The 17259-nt window shown below is 36.2% G+C and overlaps 1 protein-coding gene across 21 annotated transcripts in view; it reads left to right on the forward strand.

Moving 5' to 3' along the window:
• DCDC1 (doublecortin domain containing 1) overlaps window positions 1-17259 on the forward strand; it is a 482427-nt gene that overhangs the window by 8504 nt on the left and 456664 nt on the right. For 13 of the 21 annotated variants that reach the window (XR_007403614.1, XR_007403613.1, XR_007403622.1 and 10 more), the window contains one exon: window positions 13179-13348. The exons of 2 other annotated variants lie outside the window; for them this stretch is intronic. Coding sequence is in view for 3 of the 19 variants with exons in the window: in XM_035701486.2 (XP_035557379.2) it covers window positions 13179-13348 (170 nt within the window). In the remaining 16 variants the exon portion in view is untranslated. The remainder of the gene's footprint in view (window positions 1-13178; window positions 13349-17259) is intronic. 6 more of the 21 variants (XR_007403623.1, XR_007403627.1, XR_007403624.1 and 3 more) reach the window with 1 other exon arrangement.

Genomic DNA, 17259 nt, shown 5'->3' on the forward strand with positions numbered 1-17259 from the left:
CTGATTTTATATTTGATTATATATATTTATATATAAATATAAATATATATATATATATTTAAGATTTTTATTTATTCATGAGAGACACAGAGAGACGCAGAGACATAGGCTGAGGGAGAAGCAGGCTCCCTGCAGGGAACCTGATGTAGGACTCAATCCCAGGACTCTGGGATCACAACCTGAGTCAAAGGCAGACCCACAACCACTGAGCCACCCAGGTGCCTCTGATTATTTATATTTTATTTCAATTTTATATATATCAGGTAGATGTGCCAGGCTTTCACAGATGAACTTTTTATGTTCTGAAAAGTTGAGAGCCATCTGAAATTTAACACATATTTACTCAGTGAAAATTCAGATAGGATAATGATAAAAGCAAATTATCAGTAAAAAAAAAAAAAAAAAAAAAGGTTAAGATCCTTGCATTTAGTAGCCAAATTTAATATTTTCACTGGCTAAGCTTTCCAAATGTGTTCTTCTTTATGTCTGATGACCTCCCTGTTTATTTTGTCTACTAGGACCTCCTTCATCTATAAGGCAGGTCCAACTAGCACACTTTACAGAATCAGACTGGTGATATACAGTGTCCTCAACTCCTTTCTGCTCATATTCCTTGTCTTAGTGTTAGTTAGACTTGAAGTTTATTCCTTCTACAGCACAGCCAATTCTCCTTTTTCTCTTTCTACTTTTCCCCCCTCTTGTTCTACTTCTAACATACCACCAACCAACATAGCTACTTGACATGAGCCAAAGTCTCCACTTTGAGTTGGTTTAGAAACCTTACATATTTTTCCAATGATAACTGAGTTCCTAGGAACCTGGGCTGTACCCCTGTGACACTCTTAGCAAATAAACAGCTGAGGAAACAGATACTCCTAAATTATAAATTATAAATGCTGCATTTTCTCTGATAACAAGGAGTCCCTGGAACACATGCTACTTTGTCTAAAGTTTCTTTCCTAGTGCAGGATGCAGAACTAAATACAAAAATGAGGACTAATGTTTATAAATAATAAGCACTTTCATACGTCATGTATTTCCTCATTTGATCTGTACAACAATTCTGTAAGGTAGATAGGGCAGATACTATTGTCATATAATAAGGAAATAAGTCTTAAGAGGGACAGAGGCAATATTCAAACTCAAATAAGGTGAGTCCACATCTTTTGCATTTTCTTTCATACTGCCTTAACTCCTCTATATGAAAGATCTTCTACTAAATGGCTTTTACTTTACAGATAGAAGAACTTTAGAGTTTGCCTGTACTATCATTCTTCCTTGTCTTTTCTTAAAGAAAATGAGCCCAAGAAGGTTTAGGAATTACCCAACATCTGGCCCAAAACTAAGATCACAGCTCCAGAATTTCTTGGCTTAGTTCCAGAGGTCTTTCCATTCCAGTGCCCTGCCTTTATATTTTCTGAATCTGCACGATTATTTTTTTCAGCTATTAAAATAAAGTTTTTAAAGATTTTAGTTATGAGAGAGAGAGAGAGAGAGAGAGAGAGACAGGCAGATACAGGCAGAGGGAGAAGCAGGGTCCATGCAGGGAGTCTGATGTGGGACTCAATCCTGGGACTACAGGATCACGTCCTGGGCTAAAGGCAGTGCTAAGCCGCTGAGCAACCCAGGTTGCCCAAAATAAATTATTGATTACAGTCCTGGCTTGGTAAATATAAGTATTCCTCCCTGTTCTTAGTATTTGTTACTAATAAACTGAAGTCAATTTTATCTGGAATGTTGTAAGTTGAGATTGGGAAAGAAGGACATGACTGCTTTGTGTTGCAAGAATATAAGAGAGGAAGGTTGGAGTTGTTACTTGCCCCCGTTTCCTTCCTTTTTTTTTTTTTTTAAAGATTTATTTATTTATTTTAGCGGGGAGAGGCAGACAGAGAGGGAGAGAATCCTCACTGACTCCCCACTGAGCCTGAGGTGGGGCTCAATCCCAGCATCCCAACAGCTGGTCTAAGCCAAAATCAGGAGTTGGATTCTCAACCAACTGAGCCACCAAGCCTTCTACCCATTTCCTTCTTGATTACCCTGCATAGATAATATGCAAGGTACACTCTTCCCTCTCTAGCTTGGCAGCATCTCTGATTGCTTGTTTACATAGTATTTAGGGTTAGAAAAAGAGTTAAAGTCGAACAAAATTCAGAGATCAAATTTTTTTCTTCCTAAGGTATATAAACTTAAATAGTAACAGAAGCTGGGAAAAGAAGGATATTAGTTACATAACGAGGAACAATAATTCTTCTGGTACCATAGGCAGGCTGGTTCAACATAGCAGTTGGCTCTTGTCTGATTCTGTAATAGAGACCAGATTTTTTACTTCGTTTTTCAACTGGTGCCTCTTTCCACCTTAGTTATGCTTCTGACTCTGTTGTGTAATTAGTTGGTTGATCATATGTCACAAAGACTTCTCTCCTTGAAAACTGGATTCATTTCTTGACTCTACACACTTGGAAGTCTTTACATATCTCCCTCTTCTAACCAAATAACAGCTATTCTTCACATTATTAAAGTTTTGAGTGTTTTTATGAGCACTTCTATTTACTACCATTCCATTACTTATCACTTTTTCTAGTCATAGAAAATCCTTCTAATGTCATTCACAAAGCATTCTTTCTTTCCCTTTCAAAGCTTCTACCTAAAATGGGCTTGCATCATGTCCTAATGCAGCATCACTTACCTGAAGCAACATGTCATTTAAGATCTCTAGGAAAAAGAAGGATCAACAAATTGGAAGAAAATTAAGGAAATAAACCTTCAAATTTTGAGACATCTTAGGGATTTATGTGGGGGAGCTAAATAAAAAGGTGGTCAAGAAATGACTAGTCATCAGGACACCTGGGTGGTGGCTCAGTGGTTGAGCATCTGCCTTTTGCTCAGGTTGTGATCCTGGGGTCCTGGGATCAAGTTCCGCATCGGGGTCCCTGCAGGAATCCTGCTTCTCCTTCTGCCTGTGTCTCTCTGTGTCTATGTCTCTCATGAATAATCTTAAAAAAAAAAAAAAAGAAATGACTAGTCATCAATAAAGACTTTTATGAAACAGATCCTCAAGAGAGAGGAAATAGCCATTGGTTTAGCAATGAAGACAGTTTTTACATTCTTTTCTTCTTAATCATTTTTGCTTATCTCGAATTAGAGAATAGAATAAAAAGGCTTACAACCCTGAAATAGACTACACAATTCGCTTCTTAATAATTTGACCTGTCATTCTATCAGAAAAAAGATATTAAGTCCATTTGGCATATTTGCTTTTGAGATACTATACTGGTTGTTTTCCAGTATTTTATGCCCTTCTAGGTGTTACTAATTGATTGTTTAATTTGTTTTTGCATGTTTCCAGGTTAAACTAAGCTGTCTAATTGCCAACTCATTTTCCCCTTGTTTTAAAGATAGGTATGTTTTCCCTTTCCCAGTCTCCAGGGATATTTGCCCACTACTTTAGGATAGTACAAGGAGTGGGACACAGTTTAAAAGATTGAGAGGAGGGCAGCCCGGGTGGCTCAGCAGTTTAGCGCCGCCTTCAGCCCAGGGTGTGATCCTGGAGCCTTGAGATCCAGCCCCGGGATCGAGTCCCACGTCGAGTCTCCCTGCATGGAGCCTGCTTCTCCCTCTGCCTGTGTCTCTGCCTCTCCCTCTCTCTCTCTCTCTCTCTCTCTGTGTGTGTGTGTGTGTGTGTCTCTGTCTCTCATGAATAAATAAATAAAATCTTTTTAAAAGATTGAGAAGAAAGAGGAATGACAAGATGATGATTTTTTTTTCTTTGCACTAGTCACATCCATCTGTATAACTTATTTTATTCCAATACTCATAAATATTTGACTAATATCTTAATTCATTTTTTGGACTTCTTAAACTTTAAATTTACTATCTCCTCAAGGAAAAAAACTTGATTTCTCCTCAATAAAAGTGGGTAGGATCATATGTATGTTTGATGAATGTTGCTCCTCTTACAGGCTGGTTCAGTCAGTCCTCAGCCAGTACCATACATGGCTTCTCCATCAAGGAGTTCGCACAAGAGAAGCCCCACAGCACTGCTTTGTCACCTCTTATTTGGCACTCTGCCTAGATGGCGATCTTTTAAAATTCTGAATTCTCACTCTAGGAGAATGTTATATGATAGTTGTTATTGGAACAAATTAGAAGTCCAAATGAATGTAATTGTACTTGAAGGATTTGTTTCCCAGTAATAGTTAAGCAGTCTTCCTGTTCTGTTTTGGTGGCTTACGTCAGTACTTTTCAAAAGATTTCAAACTTGACGTCATGACTTATCACGCTGCCCCTCTCCAGTCCTTTAAAATGTATAATAAATCCTCGTTGGCTATAAGTATAAAACTCACAACATTTTATCAATATACTTTTTGTGACTACTAGGCTATCTGTAAACAAGAAGATTGTGTTTTAATGAAAGAGGAGGAGAAAAGAAGCAACTCTTTGAATTCCAGTTTAGCACATTGGCATAAAAATTTTCAGATCATTTATTCAAGTAGTAGCTCATGGGTTTGTATTAAATTTCTTGGACTTCTTTCTGATCAACAAAGCTTTCAGCCTTCCATGGTCAAGTGCTACATTTAATGCATGTGAATAATAAACTTATGCAAAATAAAGGGGAATTTCATGCTTGGGAGGAAAAGAAGTTTATGCAATTTCATCCTTACCCAAAGACCTGACTATTAAAGTAATATAAAATGAAAGCAGTTTTTTCTCCTGCCTTCATTTTGGAAAATTGACATAAACATCCTTAAGATTTCCCATATAGCATTTTAAAACTTTTTTGAACCTGCTCTATTGCTACATGATAATTTTTTTATTTCTAATTTCTAAAGAATTAGATGTTTCTCTCTCTAAAAGGGAAGGTAAGGCAAGAGTTGAATAATCTTTTACCTATAAAATATGAATATTTATGAAAAAAGTGTATACATTTGAAAAGTGGAATGTATTTTTATGCTCCTATTTATTTGTTACTATGGCAACCACCACACTGCCTAGTATTTATGTTGTCTAAGATTCAGAGCACCTTTTCAAAAAAAAATAAATACGCCAGAACCATGTACTGTATTTATTTTGAAGCTTAGAAAAATATTTATTCTAATGCATATTTTTGAAGAAAAATAGCAATAAATAATGTAAACTTCAGCCTGGCACCTTTTCTGGTATATGTTTTTAAAATCAAAATAATTACATTTTTTACTTGTTATTAAAATAGAATAAACAATAGAAATAATTTTTAAAACTTGTGTGTCAATCTTAAAAGGTAATCTCTTGATTTTTCTTATTTTTATGACTTAATATTTTGATTCATAACAAATTTCTGAAAATCTAAAATAAGAACTTAGATATTTAACATTACCTACACAAATCAGAAAATATAAATGGCTTGCATTTCTGATTGCAGATGGTTCTTTGATATCTATGAATAAAAGATTCATATTTTGCATGTGAAATGAAAGGCATGATTGTTATTATTTTTCTTAGTTTATTTAAATTATTTTTTGACATGTGTGATACATAAATATATTTTCTTAATGTTAAACATCAGAATGGAAGTTATGAAGCATAAAATCAGACATGTTTCATGTCACGTATTACCTGTTAAGAAAAACTGCAATACAACATTTAAGTACAACAGAATAGTGAGCATATTGTCTCTGATACTTGTAAACAGGATGGATCTGCAGTTTCACAGTTTATGTTGACAGTATCTTTGTGGGAAATGTAATTATCAAATGAATTATAACATGTCCTAGTATTAAGATTATTAATAGTAATTTTAATTGCCTTTTTCAAGATAATTGGGTATGTTCTCATAAGTATATGGGAAAGGGGCTTTTGGGCTAATTAGATATTTTGAACTCAGTTATCTTTAAAATATCTAGAAGTTTAACATATATATTCCATATTTTAGGAATTCTTTTAATAGAATGGTTTCTGAGTAAAATAAAGTCAATAAAAATCTCTGATTAGCCCTTAATGTTCCTCCTTGAGTATTAATATAATTAAAAATTTAAATAATGATAGTTTTAAAAATTAAATTTTCACTACCAGTTAGAAAATAACTATAAAATTGGTCAGGTTAAGAGATAATATTTTATTCTAGTAATGAATACTATTAGATAAGTGTCCGTATACTATTTTCTGGTAGCTTTAGAAATTGGTACTTTTTTTTTTTTAAGATTTTATTTATTTATTCACTCATGAGAGACACAGGGAGAGAGAGAGAGAGAGAGAGAGGCAGAGACATAGGCAGAGGGAGAAGCAGGCTCCATGCAGGGAGCCTGATGTGGGACTTGATCCTGAATCAAGGATCAGCCCTGGGCCTAAGGCAGGCACTAAACCACTGAGCCACCCAGCGAAATTTGTACATTTGTAAAAAAGAAATCCAAATTGGAAATATACATGAGCAGCCTTAAAATTGTTCATACACTTTGATCTGGGAATTTAACTTCTAAAACTTTTTTTAGTTTAGGAACTTTTCTGTGGTAAGGTCAAAGGTGCATATGAAAACCACAGCTTTGGATCCCTGGGTGGCGCAGCGGTTTGGCGCCTGCCTTTGGCCCAGGGCACGATCCTGGAGACCCGGGATCAAATCCCACATCCTCCCGGTGCATGGAGCCTGCTTCTCCCTCTGCCTGTTGTGTCTCTGCCTCTCTCTCTCTCTGTATGACTATCATAAATAAATTTAAAAAACGTTTAAAAAAAAAAAAAAGAAAACCACAGCTTTATTTACAACAGGAAGTATTTGGAGCAACTATCTATAAGATATTTTAAAAAATTAAAAATTATGTTCTCAACAAATATTTAATAACATAAAAATATTCTCATTCAGTGAACACAACTGTATATAAACTATATATTTAATATGGTCACACTTTTGTTTAAAGGAAAGGCAATATCTCAGGGCACCTAGATTAGTTGGTTAAGCATCCAAGTCTTGGTTTTGGATAGGGTCACGGTCTCATGGGTCATGAGTTTGAGCCCCATCTTGGTTTCCGCTGAAGATTCTCTCTCTGCCCTTCCCCCTGTTCATGCTCACTCATGCTCTCTCTCTCTCTCTCTCTCTCTGTGTGTGTCTCTCAAATAAATAAATCTTTATTTTTTAAGATTTTATTTATTCATTCATGAGAGACACACAGAGAGAGAGAGAGAGGCAGAGACACAGGCAGAGGGAGAAGCAGGCTCCCGAAGCAGAGAGCCCGATGTGGGACTCGATCCCAGGTCCCAAGGATCAGGCCCTGGGCCAAAGGCGGCGCTAAACCGCTGAGCCCCCCAGCCTGCCCTAAATAAATAAATCTTTTTTAAAAATCATAGATTTTACATAGATGTAAAATCATAGATGAAAGCCTTAAAACAATTATAGTGGCTAACTCCAAGGATGAGAAATTATGAGACTTTTTTTTTATAATTTTCTTTCCACTCTTAATATGGGTATTTCTGTAATAATTCCGATTATTGGGCAGATTTTAAGATTTAAAATCTTAAAAAAAAGATTCCAATTATCATCTGATTGTTTTTAATAGGACAAGTTAGTAAAAAATGTGTTTATATTCAGTAATGAAAATTCAGCTAGTGGAGAAATACTGTTTTCTTGTCCAACATTAAATTTATTGTCTATTTTAGTCTGGGAATAGTTGGTATTTAATAACATTTGATGGATTGAATGGAATAATGACGGGATCAGGAATTATCAAAATGGTTTTAGGGAAAACACATTTGGAGGACCACAAAGAAGTCTTCTTTATGTTTAAGTAAACTTGATTTGTTTATCATAACAATGTGTGACTAGATGATAAATTGATAACAATATGCAAGAACTGTTCTGCTAACCATTGTTCTGGTAGCATAGAATAAGGCAAAGCTGATTGGTGGGTTTATCCTAGGACGTTTAGTTTGTATAGTAGTACGACAAAACATTCCAACAGGAAAAGTAACTTATTTGAGAGTCTGGGACTCCAATCTTTAATCCTCTCACTTTTTTTTTCCCAATTGAACAATGATTTTTTTTTCTTAAAGATTTTATTTATTTATTCATGGGAGACACACAGAGAGAGAGAGAGAGAGAGAGAGAGAGAGAGAGGCAGAGATACAGGCGGAGGGAGAGGCAGGCTCCATGCAGGGAGCCAGACATGGGACTCGATCCGGGTCTCCAGGATCATGCCCTGGGCCGAAAGCGGCACTAAAACCACTGAGCCACCCAGGCTGCCCTGAACAATTATATTTATAAAACAAATTTTGATAAAACAGCTATCCTCTGAAATACAACTATTAAATTATAAAATTAGAAAAACAGTCTGTTCTACATTAAGCTATACATTTCCATTGCTGAAAATTTTATTTTTTTATATTTTTTTTATTTATTTATTTATTTTATTTATTTATTTATTTTATTTATTTATTTATGATAGTCACACAGAGAGAGAGAGAGAGGCAGAGACACAGGCAGAGGGAGAAGCAGGCCCCATGCACCGGGAGCCCGACGTGGGATTCGATCCCGGGTCTCCAGGATCGCGCCCTGGGCCAAAGGCAGGCGCCAAACCGCTGCGCCACCCAGGGATCCCTGAAAATTTTATTTTAAAAATTATAATTAGCAATCTAGATGATTAATACATATTTTACATGTTTATACAACACCAAAAAGGTACATTTCATGCAGGGTAGCCTTCCACATGTCTCCTAATAAGGTCATTATCTTGACAATATTTAATATATCTGAGGGTACAACCACAAGGTATAATGGCTTCTACTGTGGAATCAAGAGACTATTTCAGCATTTGGGAGAAGTTAATAGCAGTTAAATCAGTGAGACCAAATCAGATGACCAGAAATAAGGTATTCTACTGCTGGAATGCTACAATAGTCTTCAGAGGACAGGTATGCATTCTGACTAGGTGAAATATGGCCAAGAGCTCTATATAAGGATTTCCAAATATGCATTGCTTGGGACTCATCTTTGGAGGTTAACTCTGACCCTTGTCCCATTAAATATGTACAAACTATCTGTTCTGGAAACTAGAGAAAAATGACTTGAAGCCTTTTTTTTTTTTCTTTTAAGATTTTATTATTTATTCATGAGACACAGAGAGAGAGAGAGAAAGGCAGAGACACAGGCAGAGGGAGAAGCAGGCTCCATGCAGGGAGCCCAATGTGGGACTTGATCCTCTGGGAATCCAGGATCAGGCCCTGAGCTAAAGGCAGATGCTCAACTGCTGAGCCACCCAGGCATCCCGGTTTCATTCATTTTTATGGCTGAGTAATATCCCATTACTTTTTTTTATCCATTCATCTATGGATGGACATTTGGGTTACTTCCATATCTTAGCTATTGTAAATATTGCTGTAATAAACATGGGACTCCAGTTTTTTCTTTTCGAATTATTGTTTTCTTTGGGTAAATACTCAGTAGTGGAATTACTAGATATATTACTTTTAAGATGATGGCATTTCCATACTTCTTGTCTTGTTTCTTTCTTCCACGTTCATGCTTTCCTTTGTTCCTTATATCTCTAGCTCACTAGAAGACACCATATAATGTTTGAATATTCAATTCTGCTATACAAGATAAGGAAACAAATGGGATGATGATACTCGTAAGAAATGGTGAACACATAGGGTACCTGGGTAGCTCAGGCCGTTGAGCATCTGACTCTTGGTTTTGTCTCAGGTCATGATCTCAGGGTTGTGAGATAGAGCCCTGTATCAGACCCCACACTCAGTGTGGAGTCTGCTTGAAATTCTTTCCCTCTCCCTGGGCCCCTCCCTCTGCTCATGCTCTCTCTCACTATCTCTCTCTATCTCTCAAATAAATAAAATCTGAAAAAAAATTTTATTGTGAACATTTTCAAACACACAGTAAAAAATAGTAAAACAAACCCTCATGTTAACCCAAGTTAACCATAAATTTTCTACTATTTTTATTTATACCCCCTTCTACTTTTAAGAGTGTTTTAAAGCAAATCTCAATCATATTTACTTAAAAATACTTTGGTTTGTATTTCTAAAAGATAATATTTATTTTTTTAAAATCACACGCATAAAATGGTTATTTTATTCGCCATTTTTAAAAGACTTTATTTATTTATTTGTTTATTTATTTATTTATTGGGCAAGAGAGCACAAGCAGGGGAAGAGTAGAGGGAGAAGGAGAAAGAGAATCCTAAGCCAACTCAGCACTGAGCACAGTTCCCGACACCGGCTCAGTCCCACGACCCTGAGATTATGACCCCAGCTGAAATCAAGAGTTGGACACCTAACACACCTCACTTGCCTTTGATAGATTCCTTGTTTTCAGACATAATCAGATGTCACACAATCATGGTACATTTCTGGACCCAGCGTTGAATACTTACAGGGATTTAAAAACACTAAAACATTAAAAACATTAGCTGTCTCTTCTTCAATAGCTGGAAATTTTACATATGTTCTTTTCTCCTTAAACTTTTATTTCCACTACATTTCTTCTACAAAATTTTATCTTTTATGCTTGAAAGTCTTTTTTAGACTTTCTTTAGGAAAGCATATATGTGAAAGGCAAGATCTGGACATTGATCTGCTTATAACTATCCACACCTGCATGCCCCATGTACTGTTTTGGTTTTGGTAGTTAGTATCCCAACTTGAAGACTATCATGTCTTTTTTCTTCTGTACCTGATACATTGTACCTACTATGTGCCAGCACATCAACTTTATAAAGTGGCTACTATTCTTAACCCTTTCTTATAGATGAAGAAACTGATGCAGAAAGATGTTGTGTGACTTATCCAAGATGTCACAGCTAGTAATTGGGCAGTGGGGATGCTAAACCCAGACACTCTGGCTCCAGAGTCCAGGCCTAGAACCATGTGTACTTGAATGCCTTTAAAAAAAAAAAAAAAAAAAAAAAGTGGAAGAACAGATCTAGAGGTGGGCATGAGTGAGAGCTTATCTTCATGTCAAATGATTAAGAGATGGAAAGTAAAAAAGAGGTTTTTCATTGTGTAAGTAAATAAACTATGCATGTGTTACTAAAACATAAGCAGTGCCTTTACCTGTACTGTGCTAAAATATTGTAATAGTGTGAGTCAAATGAAAATTAACACATTTTTATTTCTTTAATTTCTAATTAACAATTACTTTTCTTTTAATTAGCGATGTGCATGAATGTTATCTGCAAACCTATCGTATTCCACATAGTCTACTTAACCTGTTAATATGTTCCACTTTTAGTGAGGATAACACTGATTTTATAGTAATGCTACAGCAGAAATATTGCATTTAATAATGGTAATGATTTCGCACTTATATAATTTATTCTACCAAAAGGCATCCTAAAACTATTTTTACATGGAAAATAAAACTATACCTATCACTAAAATGATTATCTCTTTTGGTGAAGATTAGGATTGTAATTATGCATACATAAAAAGTAAAACTATTACTATATTTCAAGGGATATTTTTTAATAGTTTGGTGCAGATTTTCTTAGGTTTTAATAATTATAATAAACACACCAGGGCAGTCAAAGGTGATTTACTGTCTAATCACATAATTTTGCCTCGCTATTAACAGCTGGAGTTTTTCAGCTGTTTATAAAAGCATTCCTCAATTAGGAAGACTCAACCTATGGACGAATTGAACAAGCAGTGGTTGTTATGGAAGCCTGAGAGGAGAACCTTGTCCCTCCTGCTGTGAGATGCTTAAAGGGGTAGGGAGAGTATGAAGGCCAGTAGCCCTTTAGTCTTCGGTTGGAACACCAGAGGAGTGCTGGGCAGAGAATAGCACCTTTTCTTATTAAACTATGGAGAAAGAGATACCTTTTCTTATTCTGATATAAATTTGGATTCATCTAACATTACATGAATGTCTATTATGTGCCAAGTACTGTGCCTGATGCTTTCACGTTCACCACTTTATTTACTTAATCCTCATAACCATGTGGATAACCTGTTTTGCAAATGAAAGTACGGAAGCTCAGAAAGGGTATAGTACTCAAGGTCACATGGCTAGAAAGTGGAAAAAGAAGAAATGATCTTATATATTATACGTGTGTATTTTTCCATAATACTTGTGAGTATAAATTATATTATAGTTCTTTCGATCTTCTGTATGCTTAATTAACAATAAGTCTAGCAACTTGCTAACTAGCTAACTTGCTTTTCTGGAAAGCAATTTAGTTCAAGGAATATCAAGAGTTTCAGGATTCAATTCAACTACACACAACAAAGACCCTCTTTTAAGTACTTGGCAAGATTTTATCACCTCAATGAGAAAACCTATTTAAAATTGCATTCCAGGGGCAGCCCCGGTGGCTCAGCGGTTTAGCGCAGCCTTCAGCCCAGGGCCTGATCCTGGAGATCCCGGATCAAGTCCCACATCAGGCTCCCTGCATGGAGCCTGCTTCTCCCTCTGCCTGTGTTTCTGCCTCTCTCTCTCTCTCTCTCTCTATCTCTCTCTCTCTCTGTCTCTCATGAATAAATAAATAAAATCCTTTTTTAAAAATTAAAAAAAATAAATAAAATTGCATTCCCTGGGACGCCTGGGTGGCTCAGCTGGTTGAGCGGTTGAGCAGCTGCCTTCGGCTCAGGACATGATCCTGGAATTCCAGGATCAAGTCCCGCATCAGGCTCCCTACCTGCAGGAGGTTAAGTAGAATATGCAGAGGCAGGAGCCTGCTTCTCCCTCTGCCTAGGTCTCTGCCTTCTCTGTGTGTCTCTCATGAATAAATAAATAAAATAAAATTGCATTCCCTGGGCACCTGGGTGGCTCAGTCAGCTAAACATCAGACTCTTGGTTTCAGCTCAAGTCATGATCTCAGGGTTGTAGGATCGAGCCCCACATCTGCTGGTCCCTCTCCCTCTTTCTCTCTTTCTCTCTCTCTCTCTCTCTCTCAAACAAATATCTTTTTAAAAAGTTATCTCTACACCTAACATGGGGCTCAAACTCACAACCCAGAGATCAAAAGTGGCATGCTCTACTGAATGAGCCACACAGGTGCCCCAGTATTATACCATTCAAAGACTTAGATTCCTACTTTTGTTTTCCTTTAAGCTTTCATCTGTTTTTTTCATCACGAGACCTATTTAGCAACTGCTGCATAGCCTCAAACATGATGAGAAATAAATTGTGATTAAGATCCAGGATCAATTTATAACCCTGGATGGTTTTACCTTTTAAGTTAAATAATATTCTTCCTCATTTTTAGCTGAAAATGGCAAAAAGAGAAAAAGATGACCATGAAGCATTTCTTTCTCAGTCTTCTTTATCACCCTTGACTAGAGCCATGGAGGTATCACAGCAGAGCAATGCTGAAGGCACCTTCAATGGAGATACCATTCACCTAATTTACAAATATATTTCCAAAGATCTACCAAGGTAAGAATGTTATTTCAGCAGCTTAATCTGAATTCTGAAGGAGATAAAGTGATTGTAGAATGCTGTCTATATAAATGCTCAATATTTTGTGGAGATGATGTCAATAATAACTTGGGAATGTGATGGGCTATAAAGATAGTTGCCTGGATTAGAACCCTTCAATTTCTTTTATTTTATGGGAAGGTAAAAGGTAGATGATGCTATAAACATAAATTATCCCTGAGTTTGACTCGGACAGTAGCAAAATGATAAAAATGGTATGGCAGGGAAGATAATATTTGCTCTATGCCAAGTCACCCTGCTAAACACTTAACCTGCACTGTATCCATTTAGTTTTAGTTTTAGAGAGAAAGCACACCAGGAGGGAGTGGGAGAGATAGGGGAGGGTCAGAGGGAGAGACTCCCAAGCAGGCTCCACACCCAGCACAGGGCCCAATGAAGGTCTCAATCTCACAACCCTGAGATCATGACCTGAGCCGAAACCAGGAATCAGGTGCTTGACCCACTGTGCTACCTGGGCGCCCTATCAGGTTTTGATAAGCTTTTGGCTAGCTAAATGTGATGTTAGAGTCTTTTTTTTTTTTTTTAAGATTTTATTTATTTATTCATGAGAGACACAGAGAGAGAGAGGCAGAGACACAGACAGAGGGAGAAGCAGGCTCCATGCAGGGAGCCTGACGTGGGACTCAATTCCGGGTCTCCAGGAGCATGCCCTGGACTGAAGGCAGAACCATTCTGCTGAGCCACCAGGGCTGCCCTGATGTCGGAGTCTTTATGTTACATGGAAAACTTATACTATAAGAGCACTGAAGAAAATATTCATAAATTAAGCATTATGTTAATCTCCTATAAAAATGCCAGGTTACATTTATATCTTAAAACTTTTGTGTGTGTGTTGGTAAATTTAAGTAAAAGTGAAATCTATACTTTTAGCTAATTTTTGTTTTGCTTTATTTCTCTGACTTCTGTGCATATTAGCAGTGCTTGAGGTTATTTACACAGTGTACTAGCTATATGCCTAGATAATCTCTTAGAACATTATTACCCAATATAACAATGGGTAATATAACAATATAACATATTACCCATCTATAACAATATAGCACAGAGAGAGCGACAGACAGAGACAGAGACACAGGCAGAGGGAGAAGCAGGCTCCATTCCATGCAGGGAAGCTGACGTGGGACTCAATCCCGGGTCCCTGGGATCAGAACCCTGGGCTGAAGGCGATGCTAAACCGCTGAGCCACCCGGGCTGCCCTCTTTTGTGTATTTTTAGATTCTTTATTTTTTCTGTTGGAGTTAACTGTAATTTCATTTATACAGTTTCTTTCCTTTTTCTCATTTTCTTTTTCTGATTCTAAGTCTTTTTTAACTCTGGGTTTGTCCTTTTTTTAATGTCAATCTTTCTTTTCATGGAATCACCTTCCTACTGCCATTTTTTTAATAGTTTGTTTCAATGTGTTATTCATATTTCTTTGTCTGAATCCTAACTTCATTTCTGTCACTATTACCTATTACCATCAACTTTGATTATGATGTACCTAGAAAACAAAGTAAACCTTTTCTTGGTAATCGAATGGAAAGTCAAAGACAATGCCCAGAGATCTTTTACTTTCATGAAAAAGAAAATGATGAGTTTCAACCTGAAAGACGTCAAGTTCATAAAGGCTAATGGTAATCTAAGATCCGTTGGCATTAATATGATTATCAGAGAGAGGCAATTTTCTCTATGAGTAAAGACATTTTCCCCCTGATTGAGGTTAAAACTTTTCTTGTCTCATTCTTGTTTTCCTTGCCACCTTTCTTCTACCATCTTTGTGATCTTTTTATGAGAAATAATTATTAAAATATAGTCAATTTGTTGTTCCTTTACTTATACAACAAGAGATTATGTTTCTCTTCACTACACACACTATACATTTTACAAAATATGCCTACATGTATTAAATCCATTCATTGCAGCCATACGGTGACTGGTCACTTTATTCTCATGTTATTATCTGATGCTATTAATTTATTCTATATTGTATTCACATTATCCACTCTTCTCTCTTGTGTTCTTTCAATGTTTTTCCTTTGTCACTCTGCTATATTTGTTTCTAACAGAGTGAAAGCTGCTGTGCCAGGATCCTTCCTCGCACAGGAAACTAATAGTTCCTATTAGATTAGAAAACTAATCATCAACAGTGTAAATGAGTTCAACATGTTATGCCAAAGACGGTCTGATCCTCCCATTTTATGACTTACCCCTAGGAGGTCAGATCAATATCTAGTTGGAAATATCTAGCCTAATTCCTATAGCTACTTCCAGGGGAGCAGCATAGTAGGAAATTTTGCCTACCTAGCTGTAGTCTGAGGTAGTACCAGGTGACCCAGAACAGTGTCCCAGACTTTGAGACACAGATGGTAGAATTATTTGTTGATAACAGGTATCTATGGATAGTTCTGTCATATTTATAGAAGGTATTTCCAGGCACCCCAGGTGGCTCAGTGGTTTAGCGCCACCTTCAGCTCAGGGCATGACCCTGGAGACATGGGATCGAGTCCCACGCAGGCTCCCTGCACAGAGCCTGCTTCTCCCTCTGCCTATGTCTCTGCCTCTCTCTGTGTGTCTCTCATGAATATATAAAATAAAATATTTAAAAAAATAACAAAGTTGCATTTTAAAATTAAGAGAATGAAAAAAATTAAATAAAATTAAGAGAATGTTTTAAAAAATATCTTTTCTACCCCACATATAAAATATTTTAATGATTTTTAGCTGATGATCATCTAAGGATGTAATTTCATGATTTGTGTAACAGAAAGTTATAGGATTTTTAAATCTTATTTGCAGCTGAGTGTGTTGCCAACATTTTTAGTTCCCTGCAGGAGAAATTATTTTTGGTACATTAAATGAGAACTTAAATCAGCTTTAAAAGTTAATTACCAATAATTTTTTGTTATATATTATATGGGTTGCTTTTTCAGACAAATCTTGCTTTCAAGGAGACTAACAGCACCTAAACTATTCATTCAGTTTTTTAATGTCATTTTAGTTATATTGGATATGTTTTTTTTTTACTTTTTTTTTTTTTAAAGTAATCTCTGTGCCTAACATGGGGCTTGAGCTCACAACCCTGTGATCAAGAGTTGCATGTTCTACTAACTGAGCCAGCCAGGAGACCTAGATCTTGGATATTTTAAATTGGAATGAATCTCAGATTCTTTTTTAAATAGAAAAATTTGATCACATTGCCTTTTCCAGGGGCAGTTTAAGTTTAGGAATTTTGTCATTCTAAAGAAGAGCTGTCTGTTCCCAGCATGGAGTGGGCAGCAGAAGGAAGTGAGGAAAGCCAGCCGCAGTGAAGGAAGCGAGGTAGCACCTTCAGTGCTCTACCTTCATTCTGAACAATTTACACTTTGCATAGCTCATAACTTTTTCCAATTTTTTTCAAAAACAAAATCTCTACAGATCTAAAGATTAATATATTATTTCCTTTTAAAATGTTAAAAGACTATATTATTTCCTTTTGAAGACATAGAATTTCCTCTGGAAACATTGTATATGGTATCTATAACCTCCTCTGGTTTTAGATTTAAGATGTACCTTGTTTTTACTTTTGCATAAGCAGAATTATTTTTTTCTTCCTTTGGATGGGATGGTCCTATACTCAGGTGAATCCATTACACAAAGAAATTGCTCTTCTTGTTTAGAATTTCCTTCTGTACAAGTAAACAAGTTTAATTTAACAGATGTTGAATATCTCCTATAGGGTATATATGTAGTTTGAACATAATACATTATTTATTATTCAATCATCAAATTGCAAGTAAAAATCTGACACAGTATGTGTTGTAAAATAACTGGAAATTGCTCTGCAATTGGGATACCCTTACCTAAATTTCTAGGCCAAACTAGAAATATAT

Source organism: Canis lupus, chromosome 18 (assembly GCF_003254725.2).
Source record: "Canis lupus dingo isolate Sandy chromosome 18, ASM325472v2, whole genome shotgun sequence".
Classification (NCBI taxonomy): Eukaryota; Metazoa; Chordata; class Mammalia; order Carnivora; family Canidae; genus Canis; species Canis lupus.